Source organism: Mirounga leonina, unplaced genomic scaffold (genome assembly GCF_011800145.1).
Source record: "Mirounga leonina isolate KUSES-001 unplaced genomic scaffold, KU_Mleo_1.0 Mir_151, whole genome shotgun sequence".
Lineage (NCBI taxonomy): Eukaryota > Metazoa > Chordata > Mammalia > Carnivora > Phocidae > Mirounga > Mirounga leonina.
The window spans coordinates 8629887-8648213 of NW_023270377.1; the positions used below are offsets into that span (position 1 = coordinate 8629887).

Genomic DNA, 18327 nt, shown 5'->3' on the forward strand with positions numbered 1-18327 from the left:
AGAGTATGTAAAATACTAATGTCCTGGTCCCAACACCAGAGATACTGAATCAACTGGTCTGGGTGGGCACAGCCACTGATATTTTTTTAATTCATAAAATGGGTAATTTTGGGGGCTTTTAAACAATCCTAATGTCCAAAACATAGCTTAGACTGATTAAATCAGAATTTCCTAGAGTGGAATCCAGGCAAAGTTATTTTTCAAAGGTCCTCAGGTGACTCAGTGTTGAGTTGACCCAAGTTGAGATTTAGCCTGGTTATTAGGCATGGGGATATTATAAGTCAATGTTGTATTGGCCCATAATATCTACCCCGGAAAGATTATGAAGAGGGGTGAGGGTCTACGTCCATCCCAAACAAGCCACACAACACTGGACTCGAGGGCTGTTTAGATGATTGAAGACTCCCTCAGTTGGTCAAGGGTCAAAATCAGTGTGGATAAGATCTAAATCTTGTTGGGGCATTGCTCTGAAGGTAAAGTGTACATAAAACTATCTGACTACCCTTTCTCTGTTGGATGTCCTGTGTCAGTATTAGTGCTTGATATCATCTGTGAGTGCTGCCCCCTGGAGTTGTGCAAAAGTGACTCTGCTTCAAATGTCTATTTTGATGCAAAGAAAGGAATTAAAGTATGATTTAGCAGAGAGAGTGCGGTCACCCATAATTTTGACAGACCTTATAGCTGGCAGCCTTGCGGGACCACACTGTGATTGGCTACGTGGTGATGGTTTCAGCCCTCACCAGCTTAGCACCCTGATGGCTCCCTCGAGACTGGATACATGGCCTCTAAAAAGGGCCCATCTGCCCTACATGCACTTCTCTGCAGGACTCACAATAGGGTCTACCCCCTGGACTCCTCACCAGCTTGGCTGAGCCTGTTCCTTCTGGCGGATCTTAGCTCTGCCTGCACTTTGGAGTGGATGTTTGGGATTTTCCTTTCCTCCCCTATTGCCTTCTTTAAAATGTTATTCTCCCAGATTTGCTCCTTAACCCTAATCCGCAGGCCAGCTCTGGCTATTACCACTTCAGGCCCTGGCTCTAGAGATCCCAGTGGTCTAGAATTCTGACTCCCATACTCACTTCAAGGGGAAATGAGGAAACAACAAGGTTTCCCTGAACAAATAGGAAAAGATGTTTTCAGACAGAGACACCAGCTCCAGAACCACCTCCCTGGTGTGGGTGATGCATCTGCTGTTCTCTATTCATCGCATACAGCGACACATTCCAACTGAGTGTGAGCAGATTTCAGGAAAACACAGCAATGACACAGTGCACAGAGGGACAAGGCCTGGATAATTCTGGGGTTAGAGGTATAGTACTTACATAAGGGTCAATTAAGGTATTGTCGTGAGACTTTGGTATTCTCTGTTGAAAAGAGAGAAAGATTGAATGACAATATTGAATACAAGGATTGCATCCATCCCTTATTTAAGAGCTATCTGTGGAGGAATTCAAGCCACAGTCTACCCATTATTTCATATCTGTTTTATGGACCTATATATCTACTTGGAGAATAAAAAGTACCAAAATACCACTGTTTGGCCCAATGAAAGTTCAATTTCCTGGATTTCTGACCCAAGGTAGGCCTTTATGAAGCCATGCAGGGAGTCGGGCCCTGGTTTCCACAGATGGAGTTGGAGAAACTCCACTGGTTCTCCTACTTTGGCCCTCAGGCATTCTTCTCTACATTAGAAAGTATCATCCCACCAGGAGGAGTTGCAATGAGAGAATCAGACAGAGAATTCATCATCAACAGCCCCCAGTGACCACAGGACCCAGAGTCCTGGAATCATGGAAACATCCCAGAGAGAACTGCACTAACTTCTGCAGTCCTCTTAGAGCACAGCCTCAAAGATAAAATGTGCCCAAGGTCCCCAGTGCTGCAGCTTTTCTTCCAAAAGGTTACCTTCCTCTCTCCTCCCAAAAAGATGTCAGCGGGGTGACTTTTCAGAGGTAATTGATTATCACTCACTGAACTTACAATGCTTTTGCATATTCAGTAGAATGACCTGGCCTCCTTCCCTCTGTAATGCAGCTTTTATCTCCAGCCCAGGGCAAAGTAGTCACAGACAAGTGTGATCGACGGGACAATGACCTGAGAAGTGGCCACGTCATTGCCCATCTCTCTGGGTGACCTAAAATCCCCCACCCCTCCCCAGGTTGGAATTTGAGGTTGAAACAATCTTTGAGGTCAGAAACATTGTTTCAATCAACTTTAATGGCCATTGGACATTTAGTATGGGCTTGATAATTATATGTTGAATGAGTAAATAAATGAATATTGCTTAGCTTAGGAAAAGAGATTACTTGCTATTTCTTAAGAAATATTAGCATACAATATACTGGAGGAATATACATTATTTTACAACACAGCAACTGTCACCAAAAGATATTAGTGGCCCTTGTCAGGAGCCAATAAGCTATCATGTGGTATCAAGAGTGATCCTGAAGTTTCCAAAAGCCAAGGGGCTCCATCAGCAAAAGAGGTTCTGAGAGGCACAGAGGACCCATAGGGGTAATAATGGACTGCAAGATCTGCCAATTTGAGGAGCTCATGGGGAGACACAAATATAGAGGTAGCTGATTTGTTGCTGAAAAGTGTTGTATCCATGGATAAAGGTAGATCCTGTTGATAAGAAGTTGCCAGCTCACAGGGGTAATCTAACTGAGTAACTATTTTATCTTATTTTTTTAAATTTATTTTTATTTTTTAAGTAAGCTGTATGACCAACGTGGGGTTTGAACTCATGATCCTGAGATCAAGAGTAACATGCTCTACTGACTGAGCCAGCCAGGTACCCCAAACTGAGTAACTCTTCACATCTGGGAAATGATACAGATGCTGGTCTTTAAAATACTAAATAGATCAAATAATAGTTTCCCTTTAGGAAATCCAGTGGATGAAATGTCCCAAGGACTGAAAGTTCAAATGACCCAGAGCATCAGATAATCACATTCCCAGTGGAAGATGAAGTCTCATTGACCAGCTAGGCATGGCCTATCTTAGAAGTCTGTGAATGTCTTGGATGGCCATTCTTACTTGAAGTATGTAAGAATGACACTTCTCTCCTCCCCCTCTTTCTCAAGTTCTTATTCATACTCAATCTTGGAAAATCCATCACCTTGTCTTAAATCTACACTGCACTTAACCTGTTTGTTTGTTGTCTACATAGACTTCTTCCATAGAGGAGGACATCATTTTCTCAGATAGAAAAGAGGTCTGTATAGCCCCTCTGATGTACCCAAAAGGGTAGCATCACAGTAAACAGTTTTCCAGATCTGCCTCTCCCATATGATACATCAATCTCCCAAGAACGTCCTTCCCAACAGCACCATCCTCAAGAAGGGCAACTAATTTCCCCTGAAAAAAAAACAAAAAAAGTCTGTGTGTACATTTAAATGGAAGGTGAAAGGGGATGCAATGGATCAGAAAAGAAAATATGCCTTTTTTTCCCTAGATTTCATTAAAGTTAGACAATAGTAAGGATGATTTTAAAAATCTGGATTTGAGTTGGAGATGACCCTATATCACCTTATTTTTTTCTAAGATTTATTTATTCATTTAAGAGACAGAGAGCGCGCGAACAGGGAGAGAGGCAGAGAGAGACAAGCAGACTACCTGCTGAGTGGGGAGCCCAACGCGGGGCTCGGTCCCAGGACCCTGAGATCATGACCTGAACCAAAATCAGGACTCAGATGCTTAACTGACTGAGACACCCAGGTGCCTGACCCTGTCTTATTATGAAATTTTTTTTGTATTGCATAATCATGCTTGCTTTTACAACTTTGACACCCTTACAACATCTGCATCTACACTTAAAGCATATATATGAGGTCTGTTTTGATGGCTCCTTATCATCTCCACTGCAAATGATTTACCATTCAAAGAAGATCTTGCCTTTTATACAGCATATTGTTCAAAGTAGCAACTCTGAAGTCACATGCCCAAAAAAAGGGGAGGGGAGGGTTGGAGGAAGTTTAATTATAATTACCCAATTGAGAACTATAAATTATTGTACATATGACATCAGTTATGTGATGAGAACTTGTAAAAAGTGACATAATAATCACCTTTCTTTTCCTGAAATATTTTCTTGGAGGATTATGTAGAAGTCCTTTCTGAAAGATAAAAAGATCCAAGTTTGTGGCTAGCCTATGTTTCTATTTTGTAAGTCTGGCATTTCCATCCTCCTCCCATATATTTCTACCTGGGTGTCCCACTGTCAGATCAAAGCCAGGGTGGCTAAATGAGAAAACATCTCTCTCTCCTCACCCGTACTTCTAGAATTCAATCAGTGGTAGAATTTCAAGCATTGGAAAATCATCTTTAGAACTTTTTTCTTTTCTCTTGTCTTTTTTCCTAAATTTTAAGAGGTTTTCCTTCATAATCTCTTTGACACCTCCCTTTCCTTGTTCACACCTCCCACTTCCTTTTCATTTCCACCAATAACCACTCATGCTGAGTCCATACACCATATACCATCAACACACACTTATCCCATGTGTACTGAGTATCAGACATTCAGGACAATCTTGGGCACACAAAGATGGACAAACCCTAGAGGTATTTAGAAAGAAAAAGAGAATGCATGGAAGGATAAGTATAAAACAGTATAAAAAGGGTCTTAGTAGTGGACTCATGGAGCCCAGGGAAGGGAGGACCAGGCCAGGTCATTCAGGGAATATTCAGAGAAGGGAGACATTTGACATGAGCATTGCAAGTTGAGTATAGGTATCTTTGGGCTGAAAGACACTAAAATCATTTCAAGCTCCCACGGTTGTCTAAAATATTGTTTTAAATGTGTCACTGCACACCTCAGAAGACTTCACTGATTTTTCATTGTCTGTGAGTTTAAACTCCTTAGGCTGATATTAAATCCCTCCACAAACAACCCAATCGATGGATCGCCTCTTATCACACACAACCAGTCTACCCCAACCCACAGAGCTACTTTAGTTGCGGTTCTGGTTTTTATGCAGTTCTTTCTCTGGAGTATCCTCTTTCCATTTGTTTGACTGTAGACTGTCTTCTTTCAGTGCATGAAGTTGTCTGCATGCACCTGTGTCACAATGACCTTTCCCTCCTCCAAGCTCTGGCCTTCATCCAGACAGAGCCCCCTTTACAACATTAATGTGCAACATCTTAGGAAGGTTATGAATGTGGGGCGTCTCTTCCTGGGTCAGCAGATAAACTCAGGGGCATCAGGTTTTTCACTATAACTCAACAAAAATTTGGTGAGCAAATAATGACCGTACAATAAGGAAAGTCACATCTGCTCCGGTTCTTGGAATACCTCTATCAGCCATCGTAGGGGCCTCCCACCACAGCGCACACTCAGCTTCCAGTTCTTTGATCTTGCGTGGCCTCCTTTGACTTCAAATTCCCTGGGGGTGAACCAATTTCCGTCCTCATTCTGTATACACCTCACCAAGGCTCCTGTAAGACCAGGGTAAGTTCAGCCTGAGCCCTCTTTGTCTTCAGAGCTCAGATGACGGGCTCCACCACAATGCATCTGGAGCCACCCAATTTGGGCTCAAGATTTATAGCAGGAGAGTCTAGCCTCCATTTTCAGCCCTTGGAATCCCCAAATCTAACCTGTAAGTCCCCTCAAAGGAGAATGTCCTGCCTTGGAGCAACATTTCTTTAAAACTTTGTGCAACAGAAGAGTGATAATTACCATCAGAATCAACCTTTTAAAAGTATTTCAAAATCATCTACAAAGGAAAATCAAGTGAACCTGAAGAGTGAGAGGATCTCAATTTGCTGGGGACAGAGAACAGGCCAGAGTCTCCAAAGGCTCTTGGGGCAATGTGAAGGTAGAACCTCAGGTTGAGACTGAGCTTAGAATGTTATCACCCAACATCTGTAGCCTTTATTACATTTTTTATCCAGTGTAAGGGCATTATTAAGCAGAGCTTTTCCCATCCCTGAAATCATAGATAGCTGACATTAAAAATAATTGTGAAATGTTACCCAGTGGAAAATTAAGCTATGCATAAAAGATAATCATATGCTAAACAGCATTTCTCAGTCATTGGAGAAATGCAAATCAAAAATATAATGAGATACCACTTCATATCCACTAGGATGGTCATAATTAAAAAATCAGACAACAACAAGTATTGACAAGGACGTAGAAAAATTGGGGCCCTCAGATGTTGCTGGTGGGAATACGAAATAGTGCAGCCACTGTGGAAAACATTTTGGTGCTTTCTCAGTAAGTTAAATATAGATTTACCATATGAACCAGCAGTTCCACTCCTGGGTATATAACCAAAAGAATTGAAAACATTTGTTCACACAAAAACTCATACATGATTATTCAAAACAGCATTATTCATAATAGCCAAAGAGTAGAAACAGCCCAAACTGATGGATGAATGATATATATGGTGTATTCACACCATGAAATATATTATTTGGCAAAAAAAAAATGCAGTACCAATACATGCTATTACACGGATGAACCTTGAAAACATCATGCTAAGTGAAAGAGCCCAGTCATAAAAAGACACATATTATATAATTTCATTTATAGGAAATACCTAGAATAGGCCAATTTATGAAGCAGAAAATAGATTAGTAGTTCCTTAGGGCTGGGCGCTGGGATGAACTGGGAATGCGTACCGACTGCAAATAGGCATGGCATTTGCTTTAGTGGTGGATAGACACAAATGTTCTAAGATTAGATTGTGGTGATGGCTGAACAATCCTGGGAAAATGCAAACAAAATTCAAAACTGAATTGAACACTGAGAGTTGAACTTTATGATACGTGATTATATCTCAGTTAAGCTGTTGAAGTATTTTCCATCGCTTATGTAAATTAATTCCTCACAGCTCTTCTGTGAGGCAGGTTTTTAATTACTATGCCCATTTTGGATGAGAAACTTTAAGCTCAGAAAGGTCCCACTGTCTAATCAGATGAATCAGTTCCTCTTGGCAGAGCTGCGGCTGGGGTTCAGGCTCTCCAATTCTAAATTCTGTGGTCTTCTCACCACATCCAGCACCCTGCCCTGGTGGTAATCATCCAGAAGGGAGGCAGGATATGAAGGTGGAGGCTGAGGGCCTCTTCCCTTTTATTTCTGATTCCCTTCTCTTTGTTTCCTTGGGCATTGTGGGAGTGATCACCTAATCGGTATAATTTCTGAGAGTGTAAAAATATCATTTTAGGGAGCCCTTCCTCCCTCCCTCAATTCTCTGAATGTTGTGTAATTCACATGGGTAATTCCATACTGCAAATCAGGTAGACTATGGAACCCACCTCGTTTCAGTCTCTTCTTATATAACATCCCCTTCTCCTTACCACAGGTCACAGGAAGTATTTGAGAGTGAAAATTCACACTATCATCTCTGTGCTTTCTTGACCCTGAAAGAGAAGATTTCCTCATTCCGCCTCATTTTGCAAATGCACATGCACCTCTCCAACGTTCTGGATTTTGTTCTTATAAAATATAGAGGTGCTTAGGGAAGTCCATTCTACAAATCTCTAGCGTCAAAGGCTTTCTTCCATGTGACATTTTTGATACATAACTACAGAATGGCTACCTCTATCTTACCCTTCAAATCCCACACAAACCAGAATGCTTTTACAAAGAAATCAGGCTTCAATAAAACTGCCTTACTCCCAATCTAGTCAGCCTTGCTGGTTCTTATATGACAATGAAACACACAACAGCTGCCATGTTTTGAAGGGAGGTCTCCAACCACACTATTTCACTGCAGTTAGGTAGCTGGAGACTGTACTTATGTCTCCCTAATTGAGATCTAACTGACTGAGCAGAGAGAGGGGAATGAATGACAGGGTAAACTAATGGAGATGATGTCTGCCTTCTATTCTTGTTCTTGGCTTTGCTTCATTTCTCCCTCACATCAGCTTTCTCCATATCTAAAAGAGGAGCTCACAGGACTCTAGAATAATCTTCACACTGCATGAGGAGAGGCGGCTGGAGACCGGACTCCACAGAAATAGGGATGAAAGGTCTTCAAATGAACTAACTCAAGGAGGATGTGTAGCTGATACTGCCCTTCCAGCTGACGTTTAGAGCCATGATAGGAGGAGGGAGTGTCCATGGTCCAATGTTGAGCTGGGTAGACTATCAGAACTATGATGGGCTGAAAATGATTGGCTTAATTTGCTCTCTCACTTTGTGATCAAGTGACAGGTCCAAGCCCACACAATCAAAAGTAGAGAAAGACAAAGACTACTGACCACCACTCCAGGCTACCTGTGGTATGCAACCTGTGACTCAATGTAGCAAAAGGAGGATCAACTAAATAATGTGGGTTATATGGCAACAGACAATTTCCAGCTCAAAATTTATCAGTATTAATTAATTAATTAATTAATTACTTAATCTTTCCAACAAACATAGGAGATCAAGATGATGATTACTGCCATTACAGAAACTAAAATATTCAGAGAAAATTGAGACAAAAACTACAAAGTTAAGTGAAGGCATTTCAGGTTTTTTCTTGTGGAGAAACAGAAATAAATGGATGTTCTGTGAGGGGAAACCCTAGGGCGGGTTTCACAGGGGAGACACATTCCACACACCTTGAATGAAGTCATTTATACATTTGTGCTGAAAGTGATAATAAACGTGACCAAGGGCTTTGTCTACCTGGATTTGGAGAAAGACCTTAGAATCTAAGAAACTAACCAGAAGAAGGCTAACCAAGAAGATTGGGTAGAATTGAGTCTTCCAAAATCTTAATTTCAAATAGTTATTAAGGATTGACTTGGTAGATGTTGTAGCAGAGAACGTTCTTCCTTTTGCAAGTTTTGGCTATGGATATGCATCTCAGTGTTTGCTGTCATTCAAATATGATTTAGTTTCTAAGGCAGGAAGACAAATTCATTTTCTTCTTTTTGTGTTCAATGCCCCACTATCTGGTGGTACTGAGTGGGGCTATGTAGACCCCGTACGGAAATGTTTTCCAGACTACCCAGTCCTAAGTGCTGTAAACTGTAAGCAGATTTATGAGCATATTAGACCAGCAAAGCAAAAAGAATCTTTCTTTCAATTAAACCCAAAATGGACCGATTGCTTGGTAAATAGTCCCACTTTCTGGACTTTATCTTACACAATTACTGAGAGAGTTTTCATCTCTTCAAGACCAAAATGGCCCCATGGACAAATACTGATAATTAGACTTTATCACAACATCAAACAAATTACAGACTTGCAAGTCATCACTCTGTTATAATTTAACCAAGATAAAAGCAGCTCAAATGAGGGGGTCTACAAAGATTGATAAATTTCTATAAGAAAGTAAAAGACTTGGGTATTACCAGCAATGGGCTAAGGAGAACTACTAAAAAGGTGGAAATATGGTTCTCAAAAAGGCAGATTAATCTTTTTGCCCCTTCTTGTTTTCTCCCTCCAGAAAGTGGGGTCACCAGGCAAAAGAAGGTCATCCACCCAGGTACGGTCCTCTAAGGGGCCCTCCTCACCTCTTCTCCACTCAAGATGCCAAAGTGGTTAGGGACTCTCTCTGGTGCTCTCTCTAATTCCTCTTCTGAAGGTCTATGCTCACAGCCCCGTGAGAAGAGATCCAGATATCTTACTCTTGCCTTACTGTATCCCAGTCAGGCTTGGCACTAAAGTTCTAATCACAGCCTTGAACAATCCAATAAATAGAGAGTTCTTTTTTGGTCTCTATCTGTCCCTCTCTCTGGTTATATCCTTCCTGGGACTGTGGCTATGTCAAACCTGTTAGGCCTAATACTTTTAGGGAGAAAAAGGAAATACATTGAAGTCCATTCTAGCCTGTGGCATTTTTGGTATAAGGAGACCTGGAGCTAATTCATAATACAGCACTATTGTATTTTACTTTGAAAACAGAGTGACTAAGCAAGACAGGATCTAACTAATTTTTGTGTCCCCAGGTTGTAATACCCATTTAGTAACACTGAATCCCCCACCATGAACTCTAACATGGCAGTCAGAATATAATTCAAGTTTATTTTTAAAAAACTGTCGGGCTTGGTATTAATCTCTAACGGTTAAGTGTGACAGAATTTTAAATTCTTTCCTGTTTTCCCAAAATTTTAGTAAAAGTCTCAATAGTTGGGAACAATTTACTAAATGCCAAGGAGAGTAACCAACTGTCCCAGGCCACCCAGGACTAAGGAGTATCCCAGATGCAGGAGTTTCAGTGGCAAAACTGGGAATGTCCTGTCAAGCAATCCACATCATAAGGCAACGAACGGTGCCAAACCACCTGTGTGACCCTACGAAGCATCGGTGGAACAAGTTTTGCCAGCTCTAGCTCTTCCCTCACATCCACGCAGTAGAAGAAGGGCTACATTTCTCTGCAAAGAAGTCAAGCAGTGGTGCCAGGCCATACTGTGGAGTTGATGAAAGAATCTCATGGAGGAAAGAGCTAGCGATTGTGTACCCTGCATTCCCAATGTTGTCTCAGAACTACATCTGTCAAGGGACACACTTCCATATTCTTATCTCTCCTCTCTCATCCACGCCCCCCCCCCCCCACCAATCCTGGAGGGGCCCAAACCGGCAGCTCTTGAGTGTGGGTGGAACCAAGAGAGAATGTGAGAAGAATCTGACCATGCCACATCCCCACTGAGGGTGGCCCAGACAGAGGCTTGCTTAGGTTGAAGGAGGGGAGGTGCTTTGAAATGGAGAAAATATTGAAGTTTTCATACTGGTCCAGAAAGGACTCTCACTACTGGAGAGAGACTTATACTCTTGTGACAAGGGAAGAGGAAAACCATCAGGCTTGCCCAAGACAGGAAAAACTCATCCAGAAGGTAGATTTGAAAGGGCAGTGAAAAAATGAACTTGTTTTCTACTTGTAATTTCCCAAGTCTGGCCATTTTAATAAACCAATGATGCAAGGTAAAGAAATTTCCACAAAAAAGCAGATGAAACTCAGGAAAAGGATTTTAGGTCCTGGGCAGATAAAAACTATGATATAAATGCAAACAATTTATAACCCTGACTCCAAATGGGTTTGCTTTCTAGATTTCACAGTTCTCAAATTGACTGGTAACTTTGGCTAGTAAAAAACTAAGGAAGATCTATATTCCTCAAAACCTTAGCAAAATTTGTATTGACCCACGGGGCCAAGTAAAAGTGGCACAAACTTTATCTTACCCCTGATCTTGGCACGTTCTTGCAGACGCATTTTCCTCTTTCTCCCCCTGGAGATCGACTGACCAGCGATATTGCTTCTGTCTGGGGATAAGCAGGGGAAGATACAGAGTTGGACAAAACAGCAGTTCAGATGAGAGACCAAAAGCAAGTGAGTGAACACCAGATTCAATTCTGAAGCCTCTTTCCCTATTCACTCAGCCAAGAAAGCACATTAATGGTAAGGGATCTCAAACAGGTGTCTAGAGCATGCTCTACTTTTAGAAGGGAAGATTTTAAATTATGTACAAGATTTCATTGTACTTTGGAAAGCACAAAGTGGTTTAGAGTTTATCTACATACACAGAGACCTAAATGAAAATGATATAATGATTAAATCCAAATATTTGGTATTTTGAAAATAAGCATTCTTAAAATGGATGCTACCACTTTTTTTTCTCTCCAAACAAAACTGTACACATTCACCAACAGGGTAGCCATGCAAATTCACAAGAACATAAGATATATAGATTGGTGAAAATTAATAATTTTAATTGGACTCTAAAATCTTATTATATGGATCTGTTTCAAAATTGGCAATCACATGGAAAATTAGGTCTAGCTCTCATTGTCTAGAAGGAAGGAGTTTTTTAAACCACTACTGAGGAACGCCTGGGTGGCTCGGTTCGTTAAACATCCGACTCTTGATCTCAGCTTAAGTCTTAATCTCAGGGTCATGAGTTCAAGCCCATGCTGGGGCTGGAGGCTACTTAAAAAAAAAAAAAAAAGAAGTAAACCATTACTGAAATAAACAAGATTTCAGAGGTCCAACTAGAAGTAATACATATATATTACTGGAAATTTAGAAAATAAAAATTATATGAAATATCACCATTCTAGAGAGAGCCATAATTAACTTGTTCAAAAATACTCCCCTAGGCTCTTGTCTCTGTATATTTTACTATTTAAACAATACCTTTTCATTGCAAAATTTGAACATGTTTAATATAATTTTTCATGTACAAACATACTCTTAAAAAACACAAATAACAATATAAATATCACCTATATTCCAATGACCATATATAAATCACTGCATGTATTTTTATTGATGAACACCTATTGATTTTTCCATATATGTATATCTGTGTCTATATATAGATAGATAAATACATACAAATAAGAATTTATAAATATCTAAAAATACATTTGTACAAATATATGTTTTTCGTTTTTTACCATGTGTAAACCCACCTACACATACAGGCTGCTTTTTGCATTTGGCTTTCTCTGGAACATCTTACCAAAGTAATACAAATTTCTTGACCCAGCAGAAAGCCGTATATCGAGGATGGCAGTGTCTCCCTGGATCATTTAGCTCTGGGTGATTCTGTGTTGAGAACTAAGCCATTTTGCGCAAGCCACTGTGTTTTCAGGCCTCTTTGTTACAGCGTCTTAGTTTACGCCCTCGTGGCGCAGCCGCTAGGAAGGGGTCAGGTCCCTCAGGAGCCCTCAGGGCTTCAGGGGGACAGTAAGCAGGTCCTTACACTCAAGTGCTTACCTTTTTGATGTATGTTTCCCTGATATCTCCTTTTAATTCTTGTCCAGGCATGGCCTTTCTTTTTTCCTTCAAACAAAAGAGAATAAACTTAATCATTCAGAGCTATAAACATAATTCTCAAAGCCGTATATATGAGTGATTTCAAATACTTTTTCAGGCCACAAGAACAGGACAAAATTCTTAAATACCACTGCACCCAGCGTGTGGCTGATTGCAGAGTTGTGCTTTACTCCACATGGACTTGGGAGACTACAGGAGACGACTTTGCTTTGAAAATAAAAAAACAAAAAAACAAAAAACCACTAAAATTGGAAAATGAACAGGAGTTTTATTTTGGTGTCTTAACCTGAATGACCATTGTTGGGGGCATATGTCAATATGTGTCCTCTTCAAGTGTCTTCCAGTACGTTCAAATGTGCCATGAGGAGGCACACTCCTCGTTGCGGGATAGCGTCATGGATAATATGCCATGCTGGACGTCAGGAGGCGCTCTCAGCTTTGATGAGGAGACTTAAAACAATCTCCGTACTTGTAGTTGTGACACAAATCCTCCCACTTCTGTGCCATCTAGTGCCCAGGGTTCCTGGACTGTCCAGGACTGTCCCCCCACCCTAACTGAAACCACAGCAGGTTATATGTTGTGCATGATCTGAACACATAGGAATGTGAGAAGACCACAGGCACTGGGTAAATAGAGATCTTATCTTGTCACTGTTGTGAAATAAAAATAGCCAGCTACTAGATTTTTACTGCCAAGAGTGAACACCCAAACCATGGAGGGAGGCCTTATGACTCCCACTTGAGATTCCCATCCCCTTCGGAGGTGGGTCAACTCAGACTCCAGAACTCACAAGGCAGGAAGGGCCTACAAATAAAAAGTCTTGCTCATCAGACTAAAATGGTTATGTTCAAGAATTCTGGGATTTTGCCCCATTGACACCTCGGCTTTCCATGACCCTTCCCAGCCCTATGTAGGGGCTATGGCTATGTGCCCGGCTCGCGACTCCTCCCAGAAACAGACCTGTTTGTCTCTCAGTGGGGAGAGCCACATCACAAGGGACTTTGTCCCTGACTGCTCCCAGGACACTGATCAGGCCTTGAGCCCCTCTGGGGGCTATGGGTGGTGCCTCAACACCATCCACACTTCAGCTAACAGACCAGCTGACTCTGGCCACACCACTGTGGCCCTAGAAACTCATATGTGTCAGGAGCATGACTGAACCACTAATAGTCTGACAATGGCGTGCCCTTTATAAAAAAAAAACTACGTCCAATGCACTGATTGTCTGACTCTATGTCCCTCATCTCCTCCTGTCCACCCAACTCGGGAAGGCTCCTTCGTCACTGAAGGCAGCTGTCCCCAGAAAAGGATCAGCTCCTTCTTGCATCATGATCAGGATAAAAGTGGTGGGGGATTAATTGTGTTAGACAGACAAGTTCTGGAAATTCAGGACTCTGTTCTGCTGCTCTTGGAGATGATGCCTCATTGCTTCCCCTACCAGTCTGGAGGGCAGAGCCTTCAGAGAGCCTAGGGGATTCAGATTTATTTCTGATCTGATTACATTTTATGAAAATGCCTTTGCCCCACTTTTATCTGACCCTCTGGATAAAATGTCTGAGTGGGAATAGGAGATCATTTGGAAAGGAAATGAAGTTACAGCTACTGAAACAGTACACACAGATTTTGCGCCAGTAAAGGAAGAGCAAAAATCCAGACATCTGAGGAGGGAACCCATAAAGCCTTGTTGGTACGGTGAAGGGAAAGCATTAATAATATCTGCCTTGCAGAACTGCCCTGAATCCTACCTCCAGAGAGAAACCACCCGGGTACATATCTCTTACCACAGACATGGTGAGTCTACCATTCTGCATCAGACATGAAAAAACAGGGATAGGCCCCAGTGTCTGCACATCCCATGCAGGATTCCTCTAGACATGATCCCTACCCCGACTCTCAATCCCTGGGGGGGGGGGGGCAGGGGAGGCAAATGCCACTTGGTCGGTGTCATGGACAAAGAGGGCAGATTGGGATGGACTCTCCTCAGGAAGTGCCCCCCAAATCAAGGACTAGGTGCAGTGAATGAAACTGGGAGCTCTAAGGGGCCCACGCTGGAGGCACCATCCATCTTCCCCTGCTTGATGTATGTTCCATTAGGGGACCTCAGCAATTGTAAATGCTTCCCTTTCAGGGCCACCATGTGTGCCCTTGGAATTGCACTTCTTGTGTAAAAGCCAGGCATTCACTTGCCTCCTTATGCAAACATGGTAAATTATAGCTTAGGGCGGTCATTAGAGACCTAAATCATTTATGTTTTATGAAATTTTTTAAATACTGCATGTAACAAATTGAATGGATTTGGTCCTAGTCCACACTGGTCAAACTAATCAAAATGGATGATGGAGTGGTGTCTTCATGGACAAATTTGCCAGAATCTGCTGCGTGAGGTGAATTTGTTGGGAGGCAATTTTCCTTGGCATTTCCACATGCCTCAAATTATCTTTGCAAGGTTGTTTGAATAACAAGCACCCTTGGAAGCCAGAGAAAATGTAACCCTCTAGGTCAGAGAGCGATTTGTTTACTGACCTATATAAAATAGAAAACATCTCCCTCCTCTCCCCAGAGGAGATTTGCTTAAGTTCCAGCTAACAAGATAATGTCTCCCTCAGGGGTAAGGTTTGAGCAGGTTTGCCAGCAGCAACCTTCTAAGATCGAGGTTTCTGAAGTGTGGTACTCCTCAGCTTGAGCACAGCCTGTTTGTGCCACCTCACCCCCAACATGGATTTTTGGGGAAAAGAACTAATGCACCTCTCCCATATCCCAGACATTTCATTCCTAGGTATTTATACAAGGGATCTGAAGGCATGAGGCCACAGAAAGACTTCTACAAGAATGTTCACTGCAGCTTTTTCATATTAGCAAAAAACAGGAAACACTTGCAGTGTGTGCCAATAGGAGAATATATACGCAAAATTTGGTATATTCATATAATGTGTGATACTTTGCAATTGAAAACAAACAAAATGCTGATATATTCAATAATGTGAATAAATCTGAAAAATATTATGCTGAGTTCAAGAAACCTCACACCAAATGAGAACATGCTCAAAAACCTCACTTATTTAAATTTTTAAAACAAGCCAAACTAACTTGCCAAGAAAACACAGAAAAGTGGTTCTGCCTTATGAGTGACAGGTAAGGATATACCAAAGGGCATAAAGGTTCTTTGCAGGGGGATGGTCATGTTCTGTATCTTGATAAGGATTTGGATTATACAGGGGAATGCATTTATCAGAAGTCATCAGATGATACACTTGGTATTTGTGCATTTTATTATAAAGGTTATCTCAAGAGAAAAAGAAAAGAACTGAAAACAAATAATGAATTCTAGTTAATGATATGCAGGTTGAAGTATTTGGGGGGAAGTGTACTGATGTCTGCAACTTTGAGATGTTTCATACTTGAAGATGGGTTAGTGAAGTGGATGAACAGACAAATGGATATATGGTTGGAAACACGATAAAGTAAGAATGGTATAATGTTAATTATGAATCTACATGAAAGTATCTTGGTGTTTACATAAAATTCTCCCAAGTTTGGGCGCCTGGGTGGCTCAGTTGGTTAAGCGACTGCCTTCGGCTCAGGTCATGATCCTGGAGTCCCGGGATCGAGTCCCGCATCGGGCTCCCTGCTCAGCAGGGAGTCTGCTTCTCCCTCTGACCCTCCCCCTTCTCATGCTCTCTCTATCTCATTCTCTCTCTCAAATAAATAAATAAAATCTTAAAAAAAAAAATTCTCCCAAGTTTTCTGTACCTAAACTTTCCACGATTCAATCATGGCAAAAAGAGCTTTGGAAAGAAAAGAAAGATTATTTACCAAGAAATGACACAATAAAAGAAGAATTTTCATCCACCACACAATAATTTGAGAAGACAGTACTGTAATCACATTACGGTACTGAGGAGGAGTAAATGTCAACTTAGAATTTCTAATCTTGCAAAAAAATTCTATCAAGGCAAATTTGCAAATATAACACTTGGAGAGCCTGCCACTTAGAGACCACTCACTAAAAGAACCAAAAGGATTAAATTGGCTGGGTTGCCTGGGTGGCTCAGTTGGTTGGGCGACGACCTTCGGCTCAGGTCGTGGTCCTGGAGTCCTGGGATCGAGTCCCGCATCGGGCTCCCTGCTTGGCGGCGAGTTGCTCCTCCCTCTGACCCTCTCCCCTCTCATGCTCTCTCTCACTCTCTCTCTCAAATAAATAAATAAAATCTAAAAAAAAAAAAAAAAGAATTAAATCAGCTGAACCAAAAAAAGAGCTCTTTCCCATCTTGCAAGATGGCAGGTGATAAAGTGGAGATGCTGGAAACAAAGGAGAAGAAACAGGAAGCCAAGAAGGCTAATGCTAGTGGCAAGGTTAAGAAGGCTAACTGACCATAATAAAAAAATTAAAAAAAAAAAAAAAGAAGGGGAACCTCAAGGCTAAAACACCAAAGGTATTTAAAGTAAAACACAGAATAAGGAAGAATTGGCAAATACACAATCACGTGGGAGAACTGAACACATCTCTGTGCAAACCCAGAAGAGTTTAATTTAGAAGATTTAGATAACAAAGTTGTGCTTGATAAAGATGTGTATGGGGAGAAGCTAGAGCCCAACGTACACTATTTTAAAGTGGCATAGAACATTTACAAATATTGACTATACATTAGTGTGCAAAGGAACTTTCACCAAATTTTAAAGAACTGATGAGGTCAGTTGTTCAGACTGTGTTCCAGATATGCATCTTCCATTCCTATTTAACTAATAGAATACCTGCACTACTGAAGACGTCAATGTGTCTGTATAAAACACCCTAATTCATAACCTCCTTTTCAAGCTCTCATGGCTACCAGCTTAAGATCTGATCAGTAAGGTAAGAGCAGGATATTGTTGTGGGAGGAGGGGAACTCTAGGAAAGCTTCTCACAGAAGAGACCTCTGGAGGAAGGTGTTTTTTGCTCTTCACCCTTTTTCCCTCTGTTGGCCTAACACATTGACACACAGCTGGAGCTCAGGAAGCACTTTGGACAATGGCATGATCTTTTCTTTTATTTTTAAAGATTTATTTATTTATTTATTTATTTATTTATTTGAGAGAGAGAGAGAGGGAGAGTTGGGGGAGGGGCAGAGGGAGAGGACAAGCAGACTCCCCGCTAAGCAGGGAGCCCGATATGGGGTTAGTGTTCGATCCCAGTACTCTGAGATCATGACCTGAGCCGCAGGCAGACGCTTAACTGACTGAGCCACGCAGGTACCCCCACACAATGACATGCTCTTGACAATGACTGAATTGAAAGACAGAAGAAGCTCCAAAGTGAAGGGCTTAAAGTAGTCCAAACAAATTTGAAAAGGAAAAACAAAATGAGAGGTCTTAAACTACCAGATTTCAGCACTTATTATAAAGCTATTGTAATTGAGATGGTATAGTATTGGCATAAAGATAAGACATACAGTTAAGTAGAAAAGAAAGTCCAAAAATACACCTAAACACGTAGGGGCAACTGACTTAAAACAAGGATGTTAAGGTAATTAACTCATTAATTCAATGCAAAAATGGTCTGGAACCACTGGATATCTGAATGCCGAAAGAAAGAAAGAAAGAAAGAAAGAAAGAAAGAAAGAAAGAAAG

The 18327-nt window shown here is 41.3% G+C and overlaps 1 protein-coding gene across 1 annotated transcript in view; it reads right to left on the reverse strand.

Annotated features, from left to right (window-relative positions):
• Nucleotides 1-18327, reverse strand: part of SP140 (SP140 nuclear body protein) — a 62526-nt gene that overhangs the window by 4184 nt on the left and 40015 nt on the right. Inside the window, exons 15-20 of the mRNA XM_035008329.1 lie at nucleotides 12660-12725; nucleotides 11066-11203; nucleotides 7264-7395; nucleotides 5294-5436; nucleotides 4071-4118; nucleotides 1323-1364 (exon numbers count right to left, since the gene is read on the reverse strand). Of these exons, the coding sequence (XP_034864220.1) occupies nucleotides 1323-1364; nucleotides 4071-4118; nucleotides 5294-5436; nucleotides 7264-7395; nucleotides 11066-11203; nucleotides 12660-12725 (569 nt within the window). The remainder of the gene's footprint in view (nucleotides 1-1322; nucleotides 1365-4070; nucleotides 4119-5293; nucleotides 5437-7263; nucleotides 7396-11065; nucleotides 11204-12659; nucleotides 12726-18327) is intronic.